Source organism: Ischnura elegans, chromosome 8, assembly GCF_921293095.1.
Source record: "Ischnura elegans chromosome 8, ioIscEleg1.1, whole genome shotgun sequence".
NCBI lineage: Eukaryota > Metazoa > Arthropoda > Insecta > Odonata > Coenagrionidae > Ischnura > Ischnura elegans.
The window spans coordinates 38,431,476-38,454,455 of NC_060253.1; the positions used below are offsets into that span (position 1 = coordinate 38,431,476).

The following is a 22,980-nucleotide window of genomic DNA, read 5'->3' on the forward strand; positions in this document are numbered from 1 at the left end:
TGCTGTGTGAGGCCGCCTTGGGTCCAAGGCTATGAACGCCGTTACGATGCAGGCTGCTTGCTGCCGAGCATGGCGGTAGCGTTGAGTACCCTGCTGGCTGGCAACGCTTGGCTTAAATAAGGATTATTAAAACCATATCAAACGATGGAAACTTAACGACCATTGGCAATATTAATTGGTAATTACTAAGAATCGCTTCCCTGAGATCTGTGTCTCATGCATGCATTGTAGTCTCAGACGATGTAAAACTCCTGACTACTCGTATAACATCTAGGTGCCTGTGACGTCACGTGGAGTGGTATTGTATCGGCGCCAATCTGGCCTTTTTCAAATGAGGTTAAAATTGGCGATTAACATTCGTCTAAATCGGGATTTATAAAACCAAATAATTTCTATATTTAAATGAATAAAAGATCGTAGCCCTTTTCCACAAGAATTTTTACTGCGTACAACGCGTTTCGGCTTACTGAGCCATCATCTGGTACAAGACGATGGTACCAGATGGTCTTGTACCAGATGATAACTCAGTGAGCCGAAACGCGTTGTACGCAGTAAAAATTCTTGTGGAAAAGTGCTACGATCTTCAATTTATTTAAATATGTCTAACTTCCACTAATTGAAGCCTGAATCTGTTGTACTAATTTCTATATTATGAATGCACTAATGGTGGGTAACGAATCATAATCAATGCCTTTCTTTTTCTTTGATGAAGGAAACTATCATATTCCCTCAGTTTGAACTGTCATCCCGGGCGACTCTGTCATACGTAAGGCCGGTGTTCTATCCTCCTGACCGTATATGTGCTTGATTTTCGTTCTGTCGACGTATTTACTCGTCCGTGTCTTGCGTTCAGAATGTTGAACGGGTTGAGATAAGGGGAAAAAATTGTTTCTCTCTGCTCTTCCGAGAAACTGTGGAATTCTTGAGATGTTTCCCATGTCAAAGCTAAACGTCGTAATGAGCAAGCTAGTCAGGTAGACCCTGCCTTCTTTATTGGGCTATTGTGAACTGTTGTGGCGTTTGAGGATCATTCGAATGCTAGCGTTCACGAATACCGGCGGGACATAGCAGTCTACGTTCGTGGACTCTGGAGTTAAACTTTCCGATACCGTAAATATCTGTTGAAAGAGAAAAATAGTGAAAAGTCAAACTAAAAATCAATAAACGAAAAATAACCTTAATGACTCAAGGGCGTTAATAAAAATTAAAGTTTAAGTGACGCCATCATCTACCATACACTAAGGATGGAGTTCATCGAACTCAGGTTTCCCGATTATGTGTATCCCATCCTAAAGCTCACTCTGAGAAGATGGTTTGCAAGTGGCTGACGGGGAATTGAGAGATCTTTAGTTCGAATCGCGGCTTAGCCAAATAATTTTTTCTCGGTGTACTTCATCCTTGGTGTACTTGAACATGGCAACTTTTCACCTGTGCACCTGACTGCGTACAAAGTCACTTATTTCATGCAGTGCTTTGAACTGTAGTGTTTTGAAGATATTTTTTCACTCTGTGTGTCCAAAATCACGGAAATTCTACCAATTCTAGAAAGAGCACTTAATACAATAAGTTAGTAATACATTTTATCATAAATGTATTACTAAGTAATTGTTTTCATTGGTAATAGGATTTTATATCATTTATGTTTTGTGCTAGTAATTTGTAAATTATGCTATAATTTGATGACCTGTTCTATATAATGTACTTGATCGTTGGACCAGCGAAGTTACAATTATTATTATAATTATTTTTTACTACTACTATTATTACTTTACTAGTATCCAATAAAGGCCTTAACAAAACTCCGTTGCTTACAGCCAGTCTCGCAATTTCCTTTGTAATTATGTCTGGGGTTTATTTTTTCATTCCGCCATTTTTTACGCGATATTAGTAAGAATTTCACTCGAGTGGTTTTCAATTGTGCATCAAAATACTGGTGTTATTTTTTCTCGCTCGTTGGGCGAAATTTTCAGGTCCATATTCGAGAAGTTTTGTTTTCCTACTTAAGATAATATCGATTGATTCATTCAACGGATAGTAGATTTCCTTGAATAGCAATTCCTATCAGAATGCCATCCCCTTGAGATATCTGCATTACAAATGCATTGTATCTCCTTATAGAAGCTTTTATTACAGAATAATGTTGAAATTAGTTGAAGGGCCCTGGTGATGGTATTTTTTCATTATTCCTCGGATATCGTTGGATGTATCCGCTGTTTCGCGGATGTAAAGAGAAATAGCTCCAGTTCTTTTGTCCAGGTTTGAATTTGTATTTTTGGACGTATTTGTCTTCATTTCGAGATGCTAATTTCAAGCTATGATGGAAACAACTTTTATCCAATTAATGGAACACATTTTCTTGCTCTTCTCTTTTTGTTGGTGTTATTCATAAACTCATGTGTTCATAATTTTAGGTCATTATTAATTCATTGATTATTAAGAAAAAGAATTTCAATAATTGTGAATGGAAATGTCAGGATATAACCGAGATAATGTAGGTACCTGGAAAGTATTTTGGGCTATTTCATCAGGGTAATTTCATCGTGGATTACGATGGAGTTAGAAAAAATGACTCGCGTGTTTATCTGTTATCGATCCTACGCCTTTTTCTCGAACCTTTCTCGACAAAAACATCGTAACTCGCCTAGGAGATAGTATCTATTACGGAGCCTCAATCATTTAATTTAATATTAATTGCTTTCACGTCAAAATAAGAGAATATATTCTACAGTAATTGTTGTATTTTGTTTTTCATCTCAAAGATGAGAAGACCTGTCAGATCCTTGTGCCCCCCCCCAGAAAAAAAACTTGACCCCTGACTTCAAGTATTTATACAACTCCTCTATATTTCAGTTTTTATTTATATCAAGTCGAGTTATTTACGGTAGAAATGTATTTAAGTCTTTTTAAGGTAACCTTTATTCCATAAAATTGTTCAAATCAGTTGAAGGGCCTGTGTATTTAATATTTAGATGATCTCTATTTATATTTCGGGTTTTCGCCGCGTTGTTTGTCGTATGGTGACACTTGTGTTCATCGCCTGGATTTCACCAGGCGTCTTCACTATCCACTAAGGCAATCTCTCGGATAGTTCGTGGTTGGTTCTCGGAAAGACGTCATGATTTCGGAATGAGCCATTCACCAAGGTCTATCCGAACTTTCCGTGACGGAAACTCCTGCGAGAGCGGCCGAAATGATGAAGGGTCTCGGAAAATGTCTTTCCGTATCTCGGAATCGGAAAGTTACGTGCAAGCTGATAAGTTATGGAATATTTTTATCGCGTAAGTGGTGCTCCAGAAGCTGGTAAGAAGTCACAAGTAATTTGCAAGACTGGCTCGGTATGTGTGCTAAAAAGTATGGGAAATGGATGGTTATACATGGAGTTGGGAATTCAATACAGCTACAGGGGAAAACAGTTGAAAGCGCTAATTCCTTGCGAGGCATTCACTATTTTCAACAATGCAGTACATTTAGCATAGTGGGTAGCATAAAAGCGCTTCCTAGTGACGGAATCGGAGACCGAAACGGAAAGTTTGATTCCGAAATCTCGGAAACGAGGAGTCGTAGGTACCGGATAGGCCTCCAGGCAGTGGCCAATCTATAAAGGGCCCCCCTTGCGTATTTATACTAGATAAAATTGTAATTTTTTCGGACCCCCAATACTGCTGCTATGTTAACTCCCACTCAGCCTCCACCCCTATCCTTATTCTGGATCCGCCACTGCCTACAGGTTCACGTAAGAATAAGAGGTAACAGAGTATTTTTTAATTTCTCGGGTAGCTTGCGGGTATTCACTATTAAGGCCGTTTTACACGGTACACGGAATTGCGCAATCTGACGTACGTGCGAAGGCGCAATCAACATTGCGTCGTGTAAAGCGGTGAATTGCTAGAACACATGCGAGAATGCGTAGATGCGAGACGGCAAAATAGCCCCTGTTCTAATTTCGTTCATGCATTCTTGCAATTCCACGCCATTTTAGAAATTAATGCAGCTCTAACCTGCGCAATTCCGTGCCCCGTGTAAAACGGCCTTAAAGCGGTGAATTGCTAGAACACATGCGAGAATGCGTGGATGGGAGACGAATAATAGCCCCTGTTCTAATTTCGTTCATGCATTCTCGCAATTCCACGCCATTTAAGAAATTAATGCAGCTCTAACGTGCGCAATTCCGTGCCCCGTGTAAAACGGCCTTTACACAGACGTAAAGATAAATAGCTCCAGATCTTTTATCCACGTTCCCTCCCACTATAGGTTTTAGGAATCATCCATGAATGAATTCCGTGGGAGAGTGGGATGCATCCATTTTAATAGTTTTAATGCATCTTTTTTTTTGGTTGGAGGAAGTGGCTATCGCAGCCCTTTTTACGACACGGCTAGGATGAGATGATGCCCCCGGTAGCAACCTCCCGAACGAGGTCTCCTTAGCCTCTCCATCAACCTGTCAATTCTTCACTCGTCTGCCATTCATTCGTTTCCGCCTAACTAGACTATTTCTCGCTTGACTCGTCCTAGATTGCCCTGCCAGTCTACCCGGTATTCTGCACTTGTCCGAGATGCGACTCGTTGCAGACACTTCTCTAATTTCCTCGCTTTCATTATTGATGGCTCTACCCCTAAGGGGCAATCGCATTAAGCCGATTTCAAATCCTTTTAACTGCAAACTAATCTTTCTTTGGCTTTCTCATCTCCATTATTTAGTCATGCATCAAGGGTTCTGACAGTCTTCACCGAGTCATGGGGAAATGAAAGCGGTGCACGGCAAGTTGTTTCATGATTCGACCTCTCCATGACGTTATCGGCAATGGATCTCTTCAATGGCTCTCTCTCGAACTTGTTAATTGTGCTCTAATATTCTGACCTATCCTTTATCATGTACTTGATCATTGGACTGATGACATCATTATTATAATACCACCAGCCACCACTATTATACAGTGCAAAAATTTTCACACTTCCCGCAATCAGGTTATAAGTATATTTAGGAAACGGTGTAAAAGGTATTTAAAGGTGGTGTATCATATAGTAATTTTATGTTCTTCTTTTCTTGCAAAAATGTACAAAACATATGAATACAATACGCAGAATGTACTATCACTGTGTGTATGTCGTACTTATTTCATTTTTTTGTCAATTCCCGTTGATAGTAATTCTTGTACACTTTCAACAATTTTATTTATTCGTGATACACGGTATATTTTAAGGTCCTTTCACAATATGTCTCTTTTAGAGATTGTTTAATATTCTTCATACTTCTTAGATTTTATTTTTAATATTTTTGCCAGCTTATGTTATATTTCTTTGATTAAGTTATGGGTTTAACGGGTTTTTAATGGTCCATACATTGTCGTCATCTGAAGCGGACTTTTCTAACTAGCCTTCAGCCTAGGTCTACGTTCATATTGTATGCAAAAATAAAATTACGCTATTCTAAAAACAGTGAAAGCTAAAACACTGATCTTAAAACAAGGAATAATTCTACCATAGACTAAGTACTCACTCTATCATTGTACTCATTTTGGCTGGTAAAAAAATATAGAAATATATTGGTTAGCATCTACGCGTTTGGCTCATAGGGTTTATTCGTTAGTATATGTATATTAGAATGCACTGAGGTGTAGTTCATAGGCTCGCCGATTGCTAAGGCAAATATTGACGTGCCTTATGTTCCAAAGCTGTGGTTTGATGTTGCATATATGTAGTGTGTATACCATAAGTTGGGGCACGGGCCGGAGAAGTACCTGAGCCGCGAGCAAAGGAGGGGAGGAAAAGACCGACAAAAAAACTGTATGGGACCGTCACAGGTAGCTGGCGGGTCCGTTCGCCCGTCCCTATCCTCCCCCCCAAGAAGGCAACTATAGCACCTCTAATAGTATTATTAACTTTTTTTACTTTCTCATAATATCTCAATCTAAATAGCATATTTGTAAAGAACTAAAAAAGGCTAAGAAGAATGATATAAAACACGAAGTGCTCCGATCATAAATAACGAAATGGTCGAAAGTTATTTTTTAGCCGTTATGCTGTATGCTTTATTTTTTTTATAAATCATTTATTCTCTCTCATGTAATTAACAAATTAAAAATGGGTGGTGATAGGGCTTCTACGGCCCTGGTAGTCATCGATGATCAAACAACGCGTTGGAAACCTGGAAACCATGCTCACATCTACTGCTCACTGCGGAAGCCTTCGCCTGAAAACGATATTTAGTTTGAATTCCGGGGTTGGCTTCGCAGTCGTTTTTATCTCCGTCCATTGCTCCTATACAGATGAAATACACACGAGTGCTACATTGCGTGATGCGACCGTTTTGTAGACGAGTGATATTTCTGATTGTTGCGTGTACTCTTGGACTTGGGATTTCATTTCTCCACAGTTCCTCAATGCATAATCTCGAGCAACGCGAGAATGGGGCGTGGTCCTGGATATGTTTACCGGTTCGCGACACAGTTCCTCCGCTCAGGACTCCCTTGCCTGTTCTAATGGATTTAAATGGTCACCCATATCACATTCCCTCCCGCTAGCTGAAGACAGGAATGCCACGCCCCCTTGAGCAACACAAGGGTGCGAAGAAAAAGTCACATTCGTCCACAGATATTATTACGACAAGGAAATATTCTAATTGAAATAAAAATAAAATGAAAATGCTTTTTTTAAACTAGCTTTTTCCAAAAGCATAAAATGAACGAAAAAGTAAAAAAAAGCCAAGCTTTTCGTCACTCGGAGAATATTGCGTGAGTGATGACTAGGCTTATTTGAAATAAGTGTAGAAGAGCCTGATTGGTGGGTAATGATTTTCACGCAAAATTAAAAAAATCTAAACTTGTATAGAATTATAATAGGTGTCCACGTTTTCGAGCCGTCAAGCGGTACACTGCGTACACGATTGCATTTTTCACACGCAACACCGGAATCAAGAGTTATAAAAAACTGCCTAAACGGACCAATTGGGTCTTGATCATTTTTGAAGACCTTTTTTTGAAATGTTTTTGTAGACCTATTTTGAAGGCCTTTTTTGGAGAACTTTTATGAGATCTTTTTTTGGAGACCTCTATGTGGGATCTTTTATGAAGACCTATTTTCGAGACTTTTTTGAAGACCTATATTGCGATATTTTTGAAGACCTATTTTGAGACATTTTTCGAAGGCCTTTTTTGAGATGTTTTTGATGAGCTATTATTGATAAATTTTTGGAAGACGTGTTTTTGAGACCTTTTTGAAATCTCATTTTTGAGATCTTTTTTGAAGGCCTATTTTTTGATATTTTTTTTGAAGATCTATTTTAGAGATCTTTAAAAAAAAATTATTTTGGAGATCTTTTTTTGAAGACATGCTTGAGATATTTTTTTAGATGATTTTTGAAGGATTTTTTTAAAGACCTTTTTTGAATACCCCTTTTGGAGACTTTTTTTGTGCCCTAATCCGCGTTCGTTACTCCCGTTGCTAATCGTCCTTTCCTCCCTCTTCTCTCCGGAGCAACGTCTGCTTAGAGCATGTATTGGTGAGAGCGGTCCTTGAACCTCGTGTTGCCGTGTGGAGAGGAGGGGGCGTCGTTGGAGGGGAGAGCTCAAAAATCGTAAGGCGGGGGGGGGGGGGGACCGGGAGGGAGCCACTTTAGCCTGGTGGGAATTTCGGTCCCTTTCAACGATTCGCTTCCCTTTAATTGGTTCGCGGCAATGATTCGGTCCTTCAAATCATGCTTAATGAAATTAAGTAGCAGAAAAAATGATCGATCCGGTGTAACGAGTTTAGTCTCTGAACCGTCACCACCGGATCTTATTCAAATTTTGTAGGTGGATTTCAATGCTATCAAAAATAAAAAAAAAAACTTTCTTCCTAATCAGTGCTAAGTTTTAAAATTGATTATATTCATAGGTGTGGAGATATAGGCTTAGAGAGTGGAAGCGATCGAAATGTGGTGCTATAGAAGAATGATGGATTTAAAATGGATGGATATAAGATGGATGGATATATCTATTGTCTGGGACCCACATTTTAAAGGAGAGGTGAAGAAATTGGAGAAGGTGCAAAGAAAAGCTGCTAAGTATGTGTTGGGAAAGCATAAGAAAACGGAAAGTGTTTCAGAAATGCTCAGAGTTATAAGGTGGGAGAGTTTACAAGAGATGAGGAAAAGAAGCAGGCTATGTGGCATGTTTAGAATAATGAGTGGGGAAAAAGCATGGAAAGAATTTGGGAAGGACATTTCAAAACCCAGCTTTGTTGGAAAAAATGATCACCAGTTCAAGATAAAGTGCTGATCACAAAGACAAATGCAAAGCAGTTCTCCTTCTTGAATAGGACAATAAGGGACTGGAACGACATACCAGCAAAACTATTTGAGCCCTTCCCGAAAAATTCTTCCTCTATTTTCCGTTCGTGCCATCCACCTGTCTCTAAACAATTGTATTAATTAAGCCTCCATGCCTCAACATATGGTTGAGATACATGCTGTGGATGTATTTATTCATGTAAAATTTATTTTATTTATTTGTGTACTTAACCCCGAAGACAGCTCTAGTTGGGTATGATTTTACACTTTCCCGGCGAACAGAATATTTTTTAATAACTTTTCTCGGGTTACCGTGCGGGTGAGATTTTTTAAGAGCGCCGACGTTTCGGGGTCCGACTCGTCGCCCATTCTCAGGCTGCAGTTGGGCTTTACATTAGGGATACTACCTAGAAGAATGTATGATGACTGATATCTATGCCCTGGATAGGGGTAAAATACCAAGGCAGGACTCGAATCCAGGACTTTCAGTTTGATAGGCGAGGACTGTACCCCACCGCCATCGAGGTCGGGATGTTATCGAAGCTTTTTATCTTTTTTCTAGGTGTGATTTTCGTTAAACATTCCAATACCCCGGGCGGAGGCGGGTGAATCCGCTAACTGCTCGTCCTATAAATTTCTTTTGCCAATAGCCACGCCCACTTACCTACCTCAGGAGCACACCAAACCCACTCTTCTTCATCTCATTTCCCCCTCCCACCCACCCACACTCTATGGCCACCAACCCCACCCTCCGTGTTGTGGTTGCTACGTTACTTCCCATTTGAAAGGTATACTACGTGTTTGAGTTGGAATGTGCGATACTTCAGGAGGTGGTGGAGGAGAAATTTTGAAGCCTTTTTTGTCCTATTAACATTGGGCTCGCTACTCTTTAAACCGCCGCGAAAATTTGAAAAAAATATCCACATCCAGAATCAACTATTATTTATATTATGAAGTGCCGAGGAAGATCACACTGACAGTGTCGAGATGAAGGCAACGATGCAACGCAGTGTTTTGTCTCTCTTCTCTTTCCGGGGAAAAAGTTACTTAACAAAGTAAACAATGACTCGTGATAAAATGTTAGTTTAAAATAAACATTTTGATATTGCATAAATATAACTATGGTCTACTGCTGGTGTTCATTTCAAGATGATGCGATTCTTAGATCCCTTTTAAAAGTGGTTCTAACTCCATTATCGCGTGGAAAGTGCTTATAAACGGGTACTTTTTCTCTTCTCGGTAGATAAATGGGCCTTACAGGAAACAAATACGACTATTTTATTGAAGTTATTCAACGCAGATATACACTAGCTTTATTTTTGTGCAAATGACGTCTTAATGAGACGAGCGGTCATTTCACTCTATTGCTGCAAACTAGGTTATCTACTGGGTGTTTATGGAGAAATCTACAATGGTTCAGGAGGTTGTAGGGTAGACAATGCCAAGCATAATTTTCCATAAACATGGGGTCGCTACTCCTTAGTTACTGAGCTATGGCAACACAAGTCTATTTTGGATGCACTTGGTTATTAATTTTTCATGTACGGTAGGGGCGGTCATCAAACAACTTTTTTCGAAATTCAACGTTCGGCTGACGTCAAAATGTTGCCCAAGGTGGTACAAGGGCCTCGAGTGTGTGTTGCAGGTTGCCTACGCTCAACATAAATGACCTTTGCGCCACCGCAGGATGTCAATCTACAGCAGTAAAATTTTCTCTTTGTTCATTTGGTACATTTTGACATATATCGGGCTACGTTTTGGCGTATGTCGAACTTTGAATTTCGAAATAAGTTGCTTGATGACCATCCCTAATGTACGGGTAATGTTTCAGGAGGAATCTACAATACTCAACGGCCCGCGGGCCATAATTTGGAGACCCCTGCACTAGGAGCATGGAAAGGGTCATTTTTGTTTCCTTTCTATTTTCCGCGTTTCACCATTTTTTAATTTTTCCACGAATGGGCTCGTTTACCAGTTTTTTTTTAAATTTCGATATTGATAGGGTGGTAGAAATATACGGGGTATTTCTAGATGGATCAGCAATACTTCAGGAGGTTGTAGGGGAGACAATGTCAAACATTTTTTCCCATAAACATGGGGTCAAAACTCCTAGTTACTGGGCTATGGCAACGCAAACAATTTTTTTGTGGATGCACTTTTCAGTTACCATGAAAATGGTTTTTCTTGGGTATCAAGCCTTTTCAACGTGTTTTTCAATATTCTGGATTTTTAAGGGCATTAAATGATTATGTTTTGACGAAAATGTGCGATTCTAAATGTTTGACGTCGCTGCTATCTGTCTTTGAGCCTAATTAAACGAGAGCTTTGAGCCAGTTGCGTAGAGTGGGAGGGGGGTTCAGGGGGTGAGGACCTCCCCCTCACCGAAATTTAAAAAACTTATATACTTTGCTTCATAAATGAAAAACAAATTTTTGGAAAATTATGAATTTGCAAAGGATTTTGAAATATGAAGATTTTTTGATAAAGAAATGTGTTAAAATTAGTTTAAAACTTTCTACTTGGTACCCTGTTTTGAAAAAAATATTCCCCCTGGTTTTTGACCCCCCTCCGTGCAAAATTCATGACTACCCCACTGCTTTGAGGGAATATTAAAGGTACGATTGCGTAATCTCACCCATTTTGACAAAACATTTGTGTTGCCGAAGCTCAGTAACTAAGTAGCAGCGACCACTGGCGGATCGAGAGAGGGGCAAGGGCCCTCAGGGGGTATTCAATTTACACTAGATAAATGGTAATTTTGTTCAGACCCCCACAACTGCTGGGAGGTTATCCCTTCCGCTGTCCACAAGACCCCATTACCTCCTCCTAAAGTGCACAAAGGGTAAGAAAAAAAGACGTATTTTGTGGAACAGCGGAGTCTTTTTTTCTTACCCTTTGTGCATCATGAAGGAGTTCCACCATGTTACGCCACCCACTATCGCACTCCTCCTAAACTATTGTAGATTCTTCTGAAAAATCCTGAATGGCCTAGAGTAGCGGTTCCCTACCTTTATTTCCTCGCGTACCCCTCTATATATTTATAACTAATATTGTACCCCCAAAAATGTTACGTGCAAATTTTATTACACAATTTCACTACGTGTAGGTGACACTCTTAGTTACACTTTTTGTAAATAGAAACTTTGTTTTAAATACCCCGTGTAATATGTATACATATTTCCTGGTTAAGACATTCGTCGCGTCACTGTTTCCAGCCTACTAATATGGAACGTATATCGAAGGCTAAGTTCTAACAACACGTATTACAAATTCGGCCGGTTTTGAGACAGGTATCTTAAACAAAGTGTAATAACATTAAAAAATAAAATACAAGCAAATAACAACTCTTTGTTTGCAAATGAGTGCTTCTTTTTCTGTTTAATAAACTTTTAGTTTTTAATTTCGGTGTACAGGTACAAAAAATTTATCGTTTTTTTTCTCTCATGAAAAGTTGTTATTTTTAGGATACGTGTTGTTTGAACTTAGCCATCGATATTTCAAAGGGGAATGGTTGAGAACCGCTAACATAGAGCGATAAATACCTTTCTATCTCGATTTCTACGGGCAAAAATGTTCGTCTGCACGAATTTTACCCCTTCTAAACGTTCGTTGAGTGGACGAAGTAGTTGCCAATATCATCTGGTCTTATTGCTGCGGAAGAATCTGCCCGGGTCTCTGCCCACACCCACTACAGCCGATGAAGAACGTCTTCGACTCCCACATGCCCGTCCTCTTTGCGGGTCCGCTTCATCTTCCTCCACATCTTTGCCTCCTCATCCATTTCAACTCCCACTACCGCCTTCTCCTCCTCATCTCTTTCCTCCGCACCTGAGACAGTTGAGCATCGGAATGCAATCGGAAGGGCGGGGCCGCATTTGCGAGTGGGAGAAAGAAGACGAACGAAATGAGGTTTAGAAGAAAAAAAAACGAAGAGAAGGATCTCTTATCTCATCTCTCGGCAGGTTTTGATGGGTTCGTGAGTATGGGCGAGCCTTTTGTGAAGGAGTGGGGCGAATGGGGTCTGTTTCCTTGCTTGTGCACGTGGAAGAATCTTCGAGATTATTATTACCACGAATGTTACAAATGAGGATCTTCGAGTCGTCCTCTAAATGTGTTGTCACCCACCGCGCATTTGAATGGGTTTACAAAAGTCGCCACTCGCGTCGCTGACGGACAAATTGATCCTAGTTTCACGGGGAAATGAGGTATAATTCGGGGCATTGACAGAAATTTATATACATGATGATGTTATTTATCAAATTCATAACAGATCAATGCTATTCCTCGCAATAACAAACATAATACTGAAAAATATTGGAAAAAAGTGGATCGCATTACACTCATGCAGATATTTTTGAAAACCGATTGAAATGCGACCGAATTGACAACAGAAATCATACTTCTACGGGATGCAATGGGGCACGAACATTACAAAAAAGAATCCTCAAGTAGGCCTGTGAATGTGTTGTCACCCACCGCGCATTTAAATAGGTTTACAAAAGTCGCCACTCGCGTCGCTGACGGACAAATTGATCCGAGTTTCACGGGGGAATAAGGTATAATTAGGGGTGTTAACCGAAATTTACTTTCATGATGATGTGATCTATTAAATTCATAACTTTTCAATGGTATTCCTCGCTATTAAAAACGTTAAATTGCAGAAGTGGATCGCATTGGACTCATCACCGCGCCGCGGACATTTTTGAAAACCAATTAAAATGCGACCGAAGTGGCAAACAGATATCAGCCTTTATCTACATCTACATAATACCACCCAAGCCACCTAAAAGGCACCTTACACCAGCCGTTTACAGATTAAAAAATGAAGTACTCTAACGAATTGGGGCCCAGCGTTTATTAAAGTCCTTTATGGTTCGGGGGATAAACGAATTCCCATATCTATCCGTTCGGCAAAACATCTCTCTTAATTTATCGCTTCTATCGGACCTGGAAATATAGTGTGGCTCTAATATTATGTTCTCTGTGTCGTTCTTAAAGATATCCATTCTTAATTGTTCCAAGTAATCTAAGCCTAGCGCGCAGTCTCCGAGTCTCCAGCGGCTCCCAGCCTAATTCACTTAGCATCTGGGTAACTCTGTCTGTACGCCCGTAGCAGTTTTGACGAAACGCGCAACCTTCCTTTGTATTTTCGTGAATATCAAAAAAATAAATGATTCGTTTTTTGATTGTGGTATCCCCGATATCTTCATAAGGGGGATCGGATTGGTGTGGTGGTTTTGGTTTGTTGCGGTGGTTTCTGTGCTGTATTCCTACCTTGTGGGTCCTGGTTCAAATCTCGGAGATGTTTTATTTCTGAGACCGCCCGATTCCTTTACGAGTAGTTTATGGAGGAGACTTGAAGTACAGCAATCCGTCTGTCGCAACTCGCTGTCGCTTGCCTGGGCCTGGAGCCTTTCCTTTTCTCTTTGCCAGTTCTTACAATTTTTATCTTCCGTTTGTTCCTTTAGGAATGTTTTTTTTAATATTTAACCTTCTCAGTGGCGTGACTATGGGGGGAAAAGGGGATAGAAAAAAAAATATTTAAAAATATTGTCCAGTTTTGACTTAGAATAACTGCATCTGCTTAAAGTTAGATTTTTAATGGCAACATGGTGTAAAATGTTTTTCCAAGCATGCCATTTTTCAAAAAATTTCCCAGACCCGTTTGCATGGGGGGTCGCCATCCCAGGCCATCTTATCTCCCTTATCCAGCATACCCTCAAAGCATTTTATTAGCCGCTCCCCCCTTCCCCGCAAAGCATATTCTCAGTTACGCCACTGAACCTACTTAGAGTAAATCCTAGGAATACCAAATAGTTTTTGACTTCCAGGCTTTTTGACCTTTTCAAGTTGTGGGGTAACGGCTGTCAAAATGGCTTTGGAGCCATTAACAAGCTACTCCGCGATGTTCAAATGCCTCATTATCATCGATTTTTCGACCCTCAAATGTTCCCAAAAAGTAGAGACATCGGGAAAGTTGGCTACGCCGCGGCGTAATCAATGGAAAATATAGTGTGTTCCGGCAATTTTTCCTAGGGATTCAGACGGTTTTGACTTTTTGTCGCATCTCGTCTCGTTCACCCCAAACGTTTGCATGTATCAGTCAGCCAGTCACTCAGTCAGTGTTCGGAAGTGGGTTCCAATAGAATAGTGGTGAAGATGCCCAATTTCTCCCCACCCTTCCCTCCCTTACCCCTCCTCATGCCGCAAATTACCTCAGCTATCGGTCGCCAGGAGCGCGATAGTGCTACTCCGGCAATATCACTCTTTGATGCCAATAGTTCACTAATCATTCAATAGTAACCATTCATTTTATTAGTTCACTAATTATTCAATAGTCACTATTAATTTTATTTTGAAATTAACTATTTTCTTTAAATCATACAAATTAACTCATGTTACTAAAATTTCGTCAAATAATACATTAAAAAGGTGAAACCACATGTAATAAAGATTTCCTAAAGTTTTTGAGTGTATACTTTTAGTTGTTCTTGAGACCTAATTTTTTTCCTGACCTACGGCAAAATGAGCAAAAATGCTTGGGTACTTATGGCATAGTACGTTGAAAGTCATTTGGCACTCAAAAGGGTTAACATATTATGTGTTCATTTTGAGGTTCCCTCATGTCTCCTATTATCACACTGTATTGTATCCTTTATTCATCTACGTCTCTACTTTCGTGTCCTCCTTCATTGTTGGTTTCCATGAGAATGCTCTTCGAAGATGATTTGTGTCTCCGCTCAGTCCTGAATGGACTTAAAGTGTGCTTTTTTATCGTAAGTCTCTTCCTGTGACCACTGTATTTCGTCATTGTATCCGCACGTTTGATCTTCATAATTCCTGCACGTAATACGACCTGTCAATGGCCTTAAACCTGTTTCTCTAAGTGTCTATTATTGTATAAGCTATTTAATTTTTTTCTTGCTTATTTCTCGGGAGAGCGATATTAATTTCACAATCTTGTTCCCGTCACATTTAATCATTCGAGTATCGCGTCGTCTTTTCGATCCTTTAAAGTTGAAAAAGAAGTCGGGAAGAGTAATATTATAAGCGACTAAGATGGCTCAACGTCAAATACCGTAGAGAATACCTTATGGGATCTTTTTTGTTTGCTCTATTTAAAAACAAAACACCGAGGTATCTGTATGATTTGCTCCTTAGTTGTCCCTCTGTCTCTACAATATACACTAGTTCTGATCCTAATATCTTATACTTCTCAGGGCATCGCATTACTGTCTACTGTAAATCTTTTCTCGTTACCACTTGTCGGATTTGGAATGAGATACCAACTGATGTAAAAAATTGCACATCAGTCAAAACTTTTTAACTAAAATATTATGATTATTTACTCTCTCGATAATAGCATAAGTTGATCTAATTTTTTTAAAATTTGTTTTCTGGTTATTATGGTTCATTATTTTTGCTGTAGCGTTTTTTTGTTTATTTAAGAACAAGTGTCTTTTTGTCTGTGTTTGTTTAAAATCCGGCTTGGAAAATAGCTAAATTTGCCGTTTTTTAACTATATTTCTTGCATTTGCTATGATGGGTTATGTGATGAAATGGAATATCATTGTATAATCATCTATCATTGAAATAATTTATATTACGTTTAATGTAATATGCTCGCAAAATGTAATTCATGTACGTAACTTAATATTATTTTTGTTCTTAAGGAATTTTTCCTGGACAATAAATACTTTTCTATCTTTCTATCTAATACTAGTAAGACAAGAAGCTTCGATGGTGGTCTTTCTTAAATACTTCTCAACACACGTTATGCCCGGCATGAATTTTGCTCGAATTCCTCCGCCATCTTTAACCAGCAGAAATTGACGTGGGAAGAGAATTGTTCGTTGTGCTTCGAGTTTGATTAATTTACCCTCGGAGCTCTTCGATGTATAAATAGAGTTGTATGGTATTTTTTTCCGGAGGCGTCGGTTTTTTGTCGACTTAAATGGATCGAAGCGACTTTACGAGATTCACGAAGAAGTTCGCGACTGGTTCCGGAGTACATGCGCGAAGGCATGAGGGCGTTCCTTGCCTTTCAAACCGGTCCCCGGGAGCGGAGAATCAAATTTTTCGGTTCGCAAGCAACAAAGTTGCGTTCCGCGGAGTAATGAAGCTGCTTCAACCGCTTCAATGAGATATTGCCCTTAACCGTTGACTCCTTCGATGTCGCTGAACCTGTAGAAACTATTCCGCCCCGACCGTAGCGGAGAAGGGAGCTCTAGTATCCCGCTACACTGTGCAGGGATGTAATCAACGTCTTCCCAGTGATGAGGAGAAGCATATTTTTTTAAACATTTTTGTAAATTTGGTAACGTTTTGGGAAAAAGAGTTATTTATCTTACTTTATTTAATTTTTATTTTCTACTTTTTTAGTCAGTTCATGCTTTCGTTGAAAAAATCGCGTTAAAAATATATTTCTGTTATAATATGTAAAAACTATATTTTTATGATATATAATATTATTAAAAAATATTCTATTTCTTTTATTATTGAAATTTTAAATTTATTCCAATGGGATCTCTGCCGCTCCCTCTTGATCAAAATTGTTTGATTTGAAATTCAAAAAATGCTTGAAAGGTAATTTTACATTTTGTGGGAAAAATAAATCATCGTACGCCCGAAAGTGGCGATACAGTTAATCACTAAGAAATGCAATCGAAGAATGTGGGTTACACTGTTAAGCACATGCTAGGCTGACCAAACGTCTATCGAAAATTTTCAGGACGGTTTTATATGTATTCAACGACCATAATACACAAGATTACTGCTTGCATTTACCTATTTCTCAATGCATTGAAACATGGAAAATACTTTACCAATTTCGATGGGAATCGCTAATTACCGTGTATCGTCAGGATGCGTAATATATTGTTAATAATTATTATTTTACTTCTCATGATACAAATAGTACTTTAAGTATGTATAAATAAAAATTAGGAATTAGACACCCTATAAGACTTTTGCCTCGCTTTAGGGTTGCCTTTGTTGCATTAATTTTTTTAAATTGCAATAAACTGCTAGAGTGTAGAAACAAAATATATAAAACAGAGGCACAAAATTCATGCAGAATGTCCGAAATTAAAATTATGTGAAGAGAGGAATAAAAGTGCAATACTTCATATTAACCCTGCATCACTTTTCGAGTATTGGTGGCAGTTCTTTTTGTTTTATATTTAGGTGAAAATAAAGTCAACCTTTATCTATCCTCACAAGAATTAACGAGAACTTCGATGAAAACTATAAGACCTATGTTCTGCAATTAATCATGCCTAGAATTGAGGCGTGTCGAGGCAAATAGGCTTCGGACCGACTTTATAACCCATAAAGGCTTAATCTTTAATATCGACGCTTTACAAAAAAACTCATCATTATACTCGAAAACCATCAGGAACACTTTCTATCCGTTCGATAAAGTGTCCTAGTTTAAAGAGGAATAGATGAAAGGGCAGGTTGAATAGGCGATGGGAGAAGAGAAAATGTCAGTCGATTTGGTCTAATCAACACATTTTAGACCGATATGCCGTTGATAGTCCAAGATAAGTACAGTATCACCGCAGAGAAGGTGGAATTTTAATCGAAAACCATTTAGGGCTATGGAACAAACTGCCATTTTGAACAACTCTCCCCTTATAGCTCTCCATAAGGACTGTGGGTTAACAAATTACCTCCGAATGGGACGATGAAATGGTCAATTAGCGCGAATTTCGTAGCAGGTATATGGGAGAGGTCGGTTCATTCTCACAAACCGTGTCGCGATTCACGGGAAAATAAGCGGTCGCCGCGAAAGGTGAAGGCTAACCTCATAGTAAAATATCAACAGCGAATGAACCCGGGATAGAATGAAACGCCGAAGTGTTTTTTTAGCTGAACACAAGAACTGTGCTTTCACCGCGAAGGCAATAAAATGGCAAATAACCTCCCCAGTTACGAAGTCCTTGGTTTAGAATGCAAGGACAATCACCGTAGGAATTCCATCGCACGCTATGAAAAATCACGAAGAGCTATTCATCCGATACATTACGTCGAAATCGGCGTAAGAGAGAGTTCCTTTTATAACGGAGCGGCGAGATAACGGTAACAAAAATCCACCTACGCCAATCAATGCCCGGTGCGTTGCGTTCTTCATTTTTTTCTCTCTCTCTCTCTTCCGTCTCGAACGTGTTCACCTCATACACGTGTGCAATCGCATTCCGTTCCTCAACTGTCGACACGCAAAGAGCCGCCCCATTGAACAGGTTCCACCTCTCTTCCGTGCCCTTAGCGTTAAATGCTCCGCTGGAAAGACAATCCGTTTTATTCGCGTCATGACATCAGCATCTGAACTCCCTCTAAGCGATCGCTACGCGGTGAAACTTATATTGGTATGATTGGTTGATAAAAGTCACGGAAGACTTATCCCTGGGCAGTCACCCAAAAATGAAGCCGGTTTGTTTTCTTTTCCTGACATTTCACACTGTCCTTGCTATTTTGCGAAAACATCCCACGTTAAATTTTTTTTTTAATATGACGGCAAATTCGATGGTTTTAATTTTATTGCATGTGTCAGTGTCCTCTGGATGGCAGTTCTCTACTCTACTTCTTCATAGGGTCTAGTGTAGTAAACTATGTAGTGTCTTATCGATAATATAGAGGACTCTGGCTTTTATTGTGTGGAACCAATGGCGGATGCAGGATACGGACAATGGAAGGGGTTAAGTGGGGGGTAACCTCACAGTAGTTGTGGGAGTCCGAGCAAAATTACAAATCTATCTAGTGTAAATTGGATACCCAAGGGGGAAGGCTATAGCCCTTCTAACCCCCCCCCCCCCCCCCATAGATCCGCCACTGTGTGGAACGATGATATCGCCTTAATGTTTCAACCGGAATGGACCTCGTATCGACTTGACTAGCGAAATATAGTGGCCACGTTCTCAATTTTTTAAATCGTCTCCTGTGATGGAATGAAAAACGTAGAGACCAATATTTTCCTGTTGTTCGATCCGTCTCCTACTTGTTGAGCTATTCGTGGCGAAAAAATGCCGGTCTTTAACCTTTCGTACATGAGTTGATGACGTCACAAAGTCATATCGAGCGTGTCTTCGTTTTTCAACTACTCTTTCGTCTTGCACGTGGGCCTCGCGTGGTTCGTTGGGCGCGCATTTGGGCGATTGCCGCCCGCAGTGGTAGCAGGCTCTCCTTGATTAAGTAAATGAACCAGAGCTATTTGACCTCTACGACTCATGAAAATTGGGCAGCTTAATTTTCGCCCTTCCATATTTTAAACTTTTGTCATATTGACTGAATAGGAAAGATTTTTATCGTCGTACCTTTTCTTTCCCTTCGATCCACCGCCTATTTTTTATGCACTGAGATTTCGGGTCGTAGTAAACGGGGCCATTTTACTCTTATGTCGTCATCACCTCGTAAAAAGTAGGCGGATAACTAAGCGGTATTTCATTCTAAATGTTTGATGGAATGGCTGAATTTGAGGACTTTTTTCATCGTAACGTGCCATACCCTTCCAACTACAGAATTATTTTCATGAATTGTGATTTTTTGGTCTCAGTGGCCCCATTTTAACCTAATGACGTCATCAACTTATGACAAGTAAATGGCCAATTAAACGGAATTCTTTGAAAATTTTGGGGGAATCATTGAATTAGGGAAACTTTTGTCATCGCATATGATATTTCCCTTCTATCTACCGCCTTCTTCAAATGCATTTCGATATCGAGTATGAGTGAGCGACCTTATTTTTCCGTATCTATTTCCATTTTGTGATGTCACGAGCGAATTTTATCCCTAATTGTTTCTTTTCATACTCCTGTTTTTTATTATGTCTCATATTTATTTCTCTTCTTGTTTTTTTTTCAGTTGTACAAGGGCCTCGACGTGGTGACAAACAAAGTGACTGACGAGGAGCGTCGGATGGTGCCGCACCACATGATTGACTTCCTTGAGCCGCACGTGAACCTCAATGTCGTCGACTACCGCAACATGGCGCTGCGGAAGGTGAGGCGGGAAAATGAAATAATAATAATATAGTAATAATGTTTATTGTTCACAAAAAATATAAATTTTAAGAAACACATCGTTACAGGAACATAGGTACCCCTTTGGAGTTAATACTCCGCTTTGGGGTTACCGACTCGTTCTTCAATGAGAGTGCTTTTGTACATATGTATTACACAAAAATGTTACCTTGCTGGATCATTCGTATTGAGAAATAATAAGATCCCTAGCATATGAAACGTATATAATATGTAAACATAATATATATAGATAAACATATAGAATATGAAACCACTAACTAACATAAAACAATCATAGCATCTCATTCCATTCATCACAATACCTCATTCACCTAAGCAAATGTGAAACATCATTATGAGCAAACTACCACATCTTTACCCTTTTGCAATATCTGTATACATTCATTTCGTCAGTTATGTATTTTGGTAATTCACAGTAAATTTTCGGTCCCAAGAATAGGTAACTTCGTTTAAATAATTCTGTTCTCGGTCAGGGTATGTGAAAAGTATTACATTGTCGGAGATTATGTGATATTGGTAAGTTATTTTCACCACCTCTAATATAATCTATTATCTAAATACTATAATCTGTTCGTTTTATGTTTGCAGGTGAGCTTTCGTAAGAGCCCTGACATTCTCGGAGGGCTCACAGATAGGGGAGGGGTAGTACCGAGACTTGACTTGACTTTGCTGTTTAATTTACCGGGCCCGGGTGAGGCCACAATCCGGACTTGAATGCAGGAATTGGTACTAATACATTCTTTCGTCTAGTTGTCCATCGAGATTTTTTAGAATTTCTCATTCCTGGCATCTTGTTGAGTCGGTGAAGTCTTTGAGTGGCCTCCTGTGTGGGTACTGTAATGGGTATGGGTATATGGGTAATGTAATGGGTAAATATCAACTGAAAATAAATGCAAAGAAAACCAAGATTTTAGTATGCAGCCGAAAAGAAGAAGTCATAACTAAAATTAAAATAGGGAAGCATACTCTGGTGGAGGTGGATGGCTCACCGCTCAGGAAGTCATGATACATGGTAGGAATAGAATATAGATTGAATTTAAGCCATTAGACGTTAAAACGAACCAGGTTAAAAAGGCATGATAAAAACAATGAATAAAATAAATATGTGAGGTTTGAAGAAATCTGATAACCGAACAAATTTGTGTAAAATATCAATAAAGAATCATAAAATGTTGGGATGATAAAATAATTAAAATAAGTACGTTAAAAAGAATATAAAGAATAAATAATGAAACTATGAGAGCGGTGTATAGGGTGTAAAAATACTAAAACGGTAAATCCGGTAAAGAATTGATTACAGGAATTTATAAAATCAATAAATAAATAAAAAGTAGATATATAATTGAATAAAGAAACGATTATCGATATGCTACAATAAATGCATAAATAAATAGATAAATATAGTTAATAGGCATGACTAGATAATAGAATAGAATAGAAAATGAAATTTATTATTCCGGGACAAATGTGTCCCTTAGGAACATGTATGATTATAAATATAATAGAGTCAGAAATATTACAAAAATATGTAGATTTACATTATACATCGATGTCACAGAATGCGACTAAATATATGACGGAATAGAACAAAAAATACATATGTGTATATAATTATCAGCAAGACAAACGTATGAACTCATAATAGCTCATAATTCATAGAAAGAGAGTAGGGGCGAACTTAACTTTGCCAAGTGTACATAGCCACCCAGGTTTGTCACTGAAAAAGTGTGAGTCATGGGTGGCCGCCAAGGGGGTTGTTAATATCTGCAGGGGGCACCTTTGGTTTCGAGCGTGGAGCGAAGTGTGGCCGGAATGGGGGTGCTTGGGTAGGAAAAGCCACGCCCACTTTGACCAAAACATTGACAATCCCATAAGGGTCAATGCTTACTATTTGGTGAAAATTTTCATTTTTCATCATCATCACTGATCAAATATATTGAGATTGGTTTGACGCAGCTCGCCACTCAATTCTTAAATCAGCTAATCTCACTTCCTTGTAGGAGCATACTCCAAATGTAGATCTAAAAATTGTTTCCTTACTTCCATATTTAAGTTTCCCGCTGTAAGCAGGTCTCTCTTTTGATGGAATGATCATTCGCTTGTGCTATTCTGCTGATAACTTCTCTCTTGCTTCCCCCGTCACTAGAGATCCTGCCTTACAAATAACAGAATTCATCCACCTCCACTAGTGTATGCTTCCCTTTTTTAATTTTAGTCTTGACTTCTTCTCTTCTGCTGCATACTTATATTTTGGTTTTCTTCGTATTTATTGTCAGTTGATATTTACCCATTACATTTCCCATATTAGCTATAATATTTTTCAAACCTTCTCTGTTTCTGCTAAGACGCCTATGTCATCGGCTAATCTCAGCATGATAATTTTTTCTCAATGGATATTCACTCCAGCAGCCTTTTCTCCGATTTCACTAATTGCTTTCTCGATGTAAACGTTGATATTTACGGGTGACAGAGCACAGCCTTGTCTCACTCCTTTCCTAATTCTTGCTTCTTCCCTGCTGGACCCTGATTTGACCACCGCTATTTGGTTTTTGTATAATATGTGGATTACTCTTCTGTCATTGTGGAGAACTCCAATTTCTTTTGAGTTCCCAAACATTGTGTTTTTATTAAGCTTGCATATGTACAGGCGTAAGTTTTTGACAGTTAAACTTT

The 22,980-nt window shown here is 39.1% G+C and overlaps 1 protein-coding gene across 1 annotated transcript in view; it reads left to right on the forward strand.

Moving 5' to 3' along the window:
* LOC124163603 (tRNA dimethylallyltransferase) overlaps nucleotides 1-22,980 on the forward strand; it is a 794,398-nt gene that overhangs the window by 284,048 nt on the left and 487,370 nt on the right. The window contains exon 2 of the mRNA XM_046540620.1: nucleotides 20,129-20,266. Within this exon, the coding sequence (XP_046396576.1) occupies nucleotides 20,129-20,266 (138 nt within the window). The remainder of the gene's footprint in view (nucleotides 1-20,128; nucleotides 20,267-22,980) is intronic.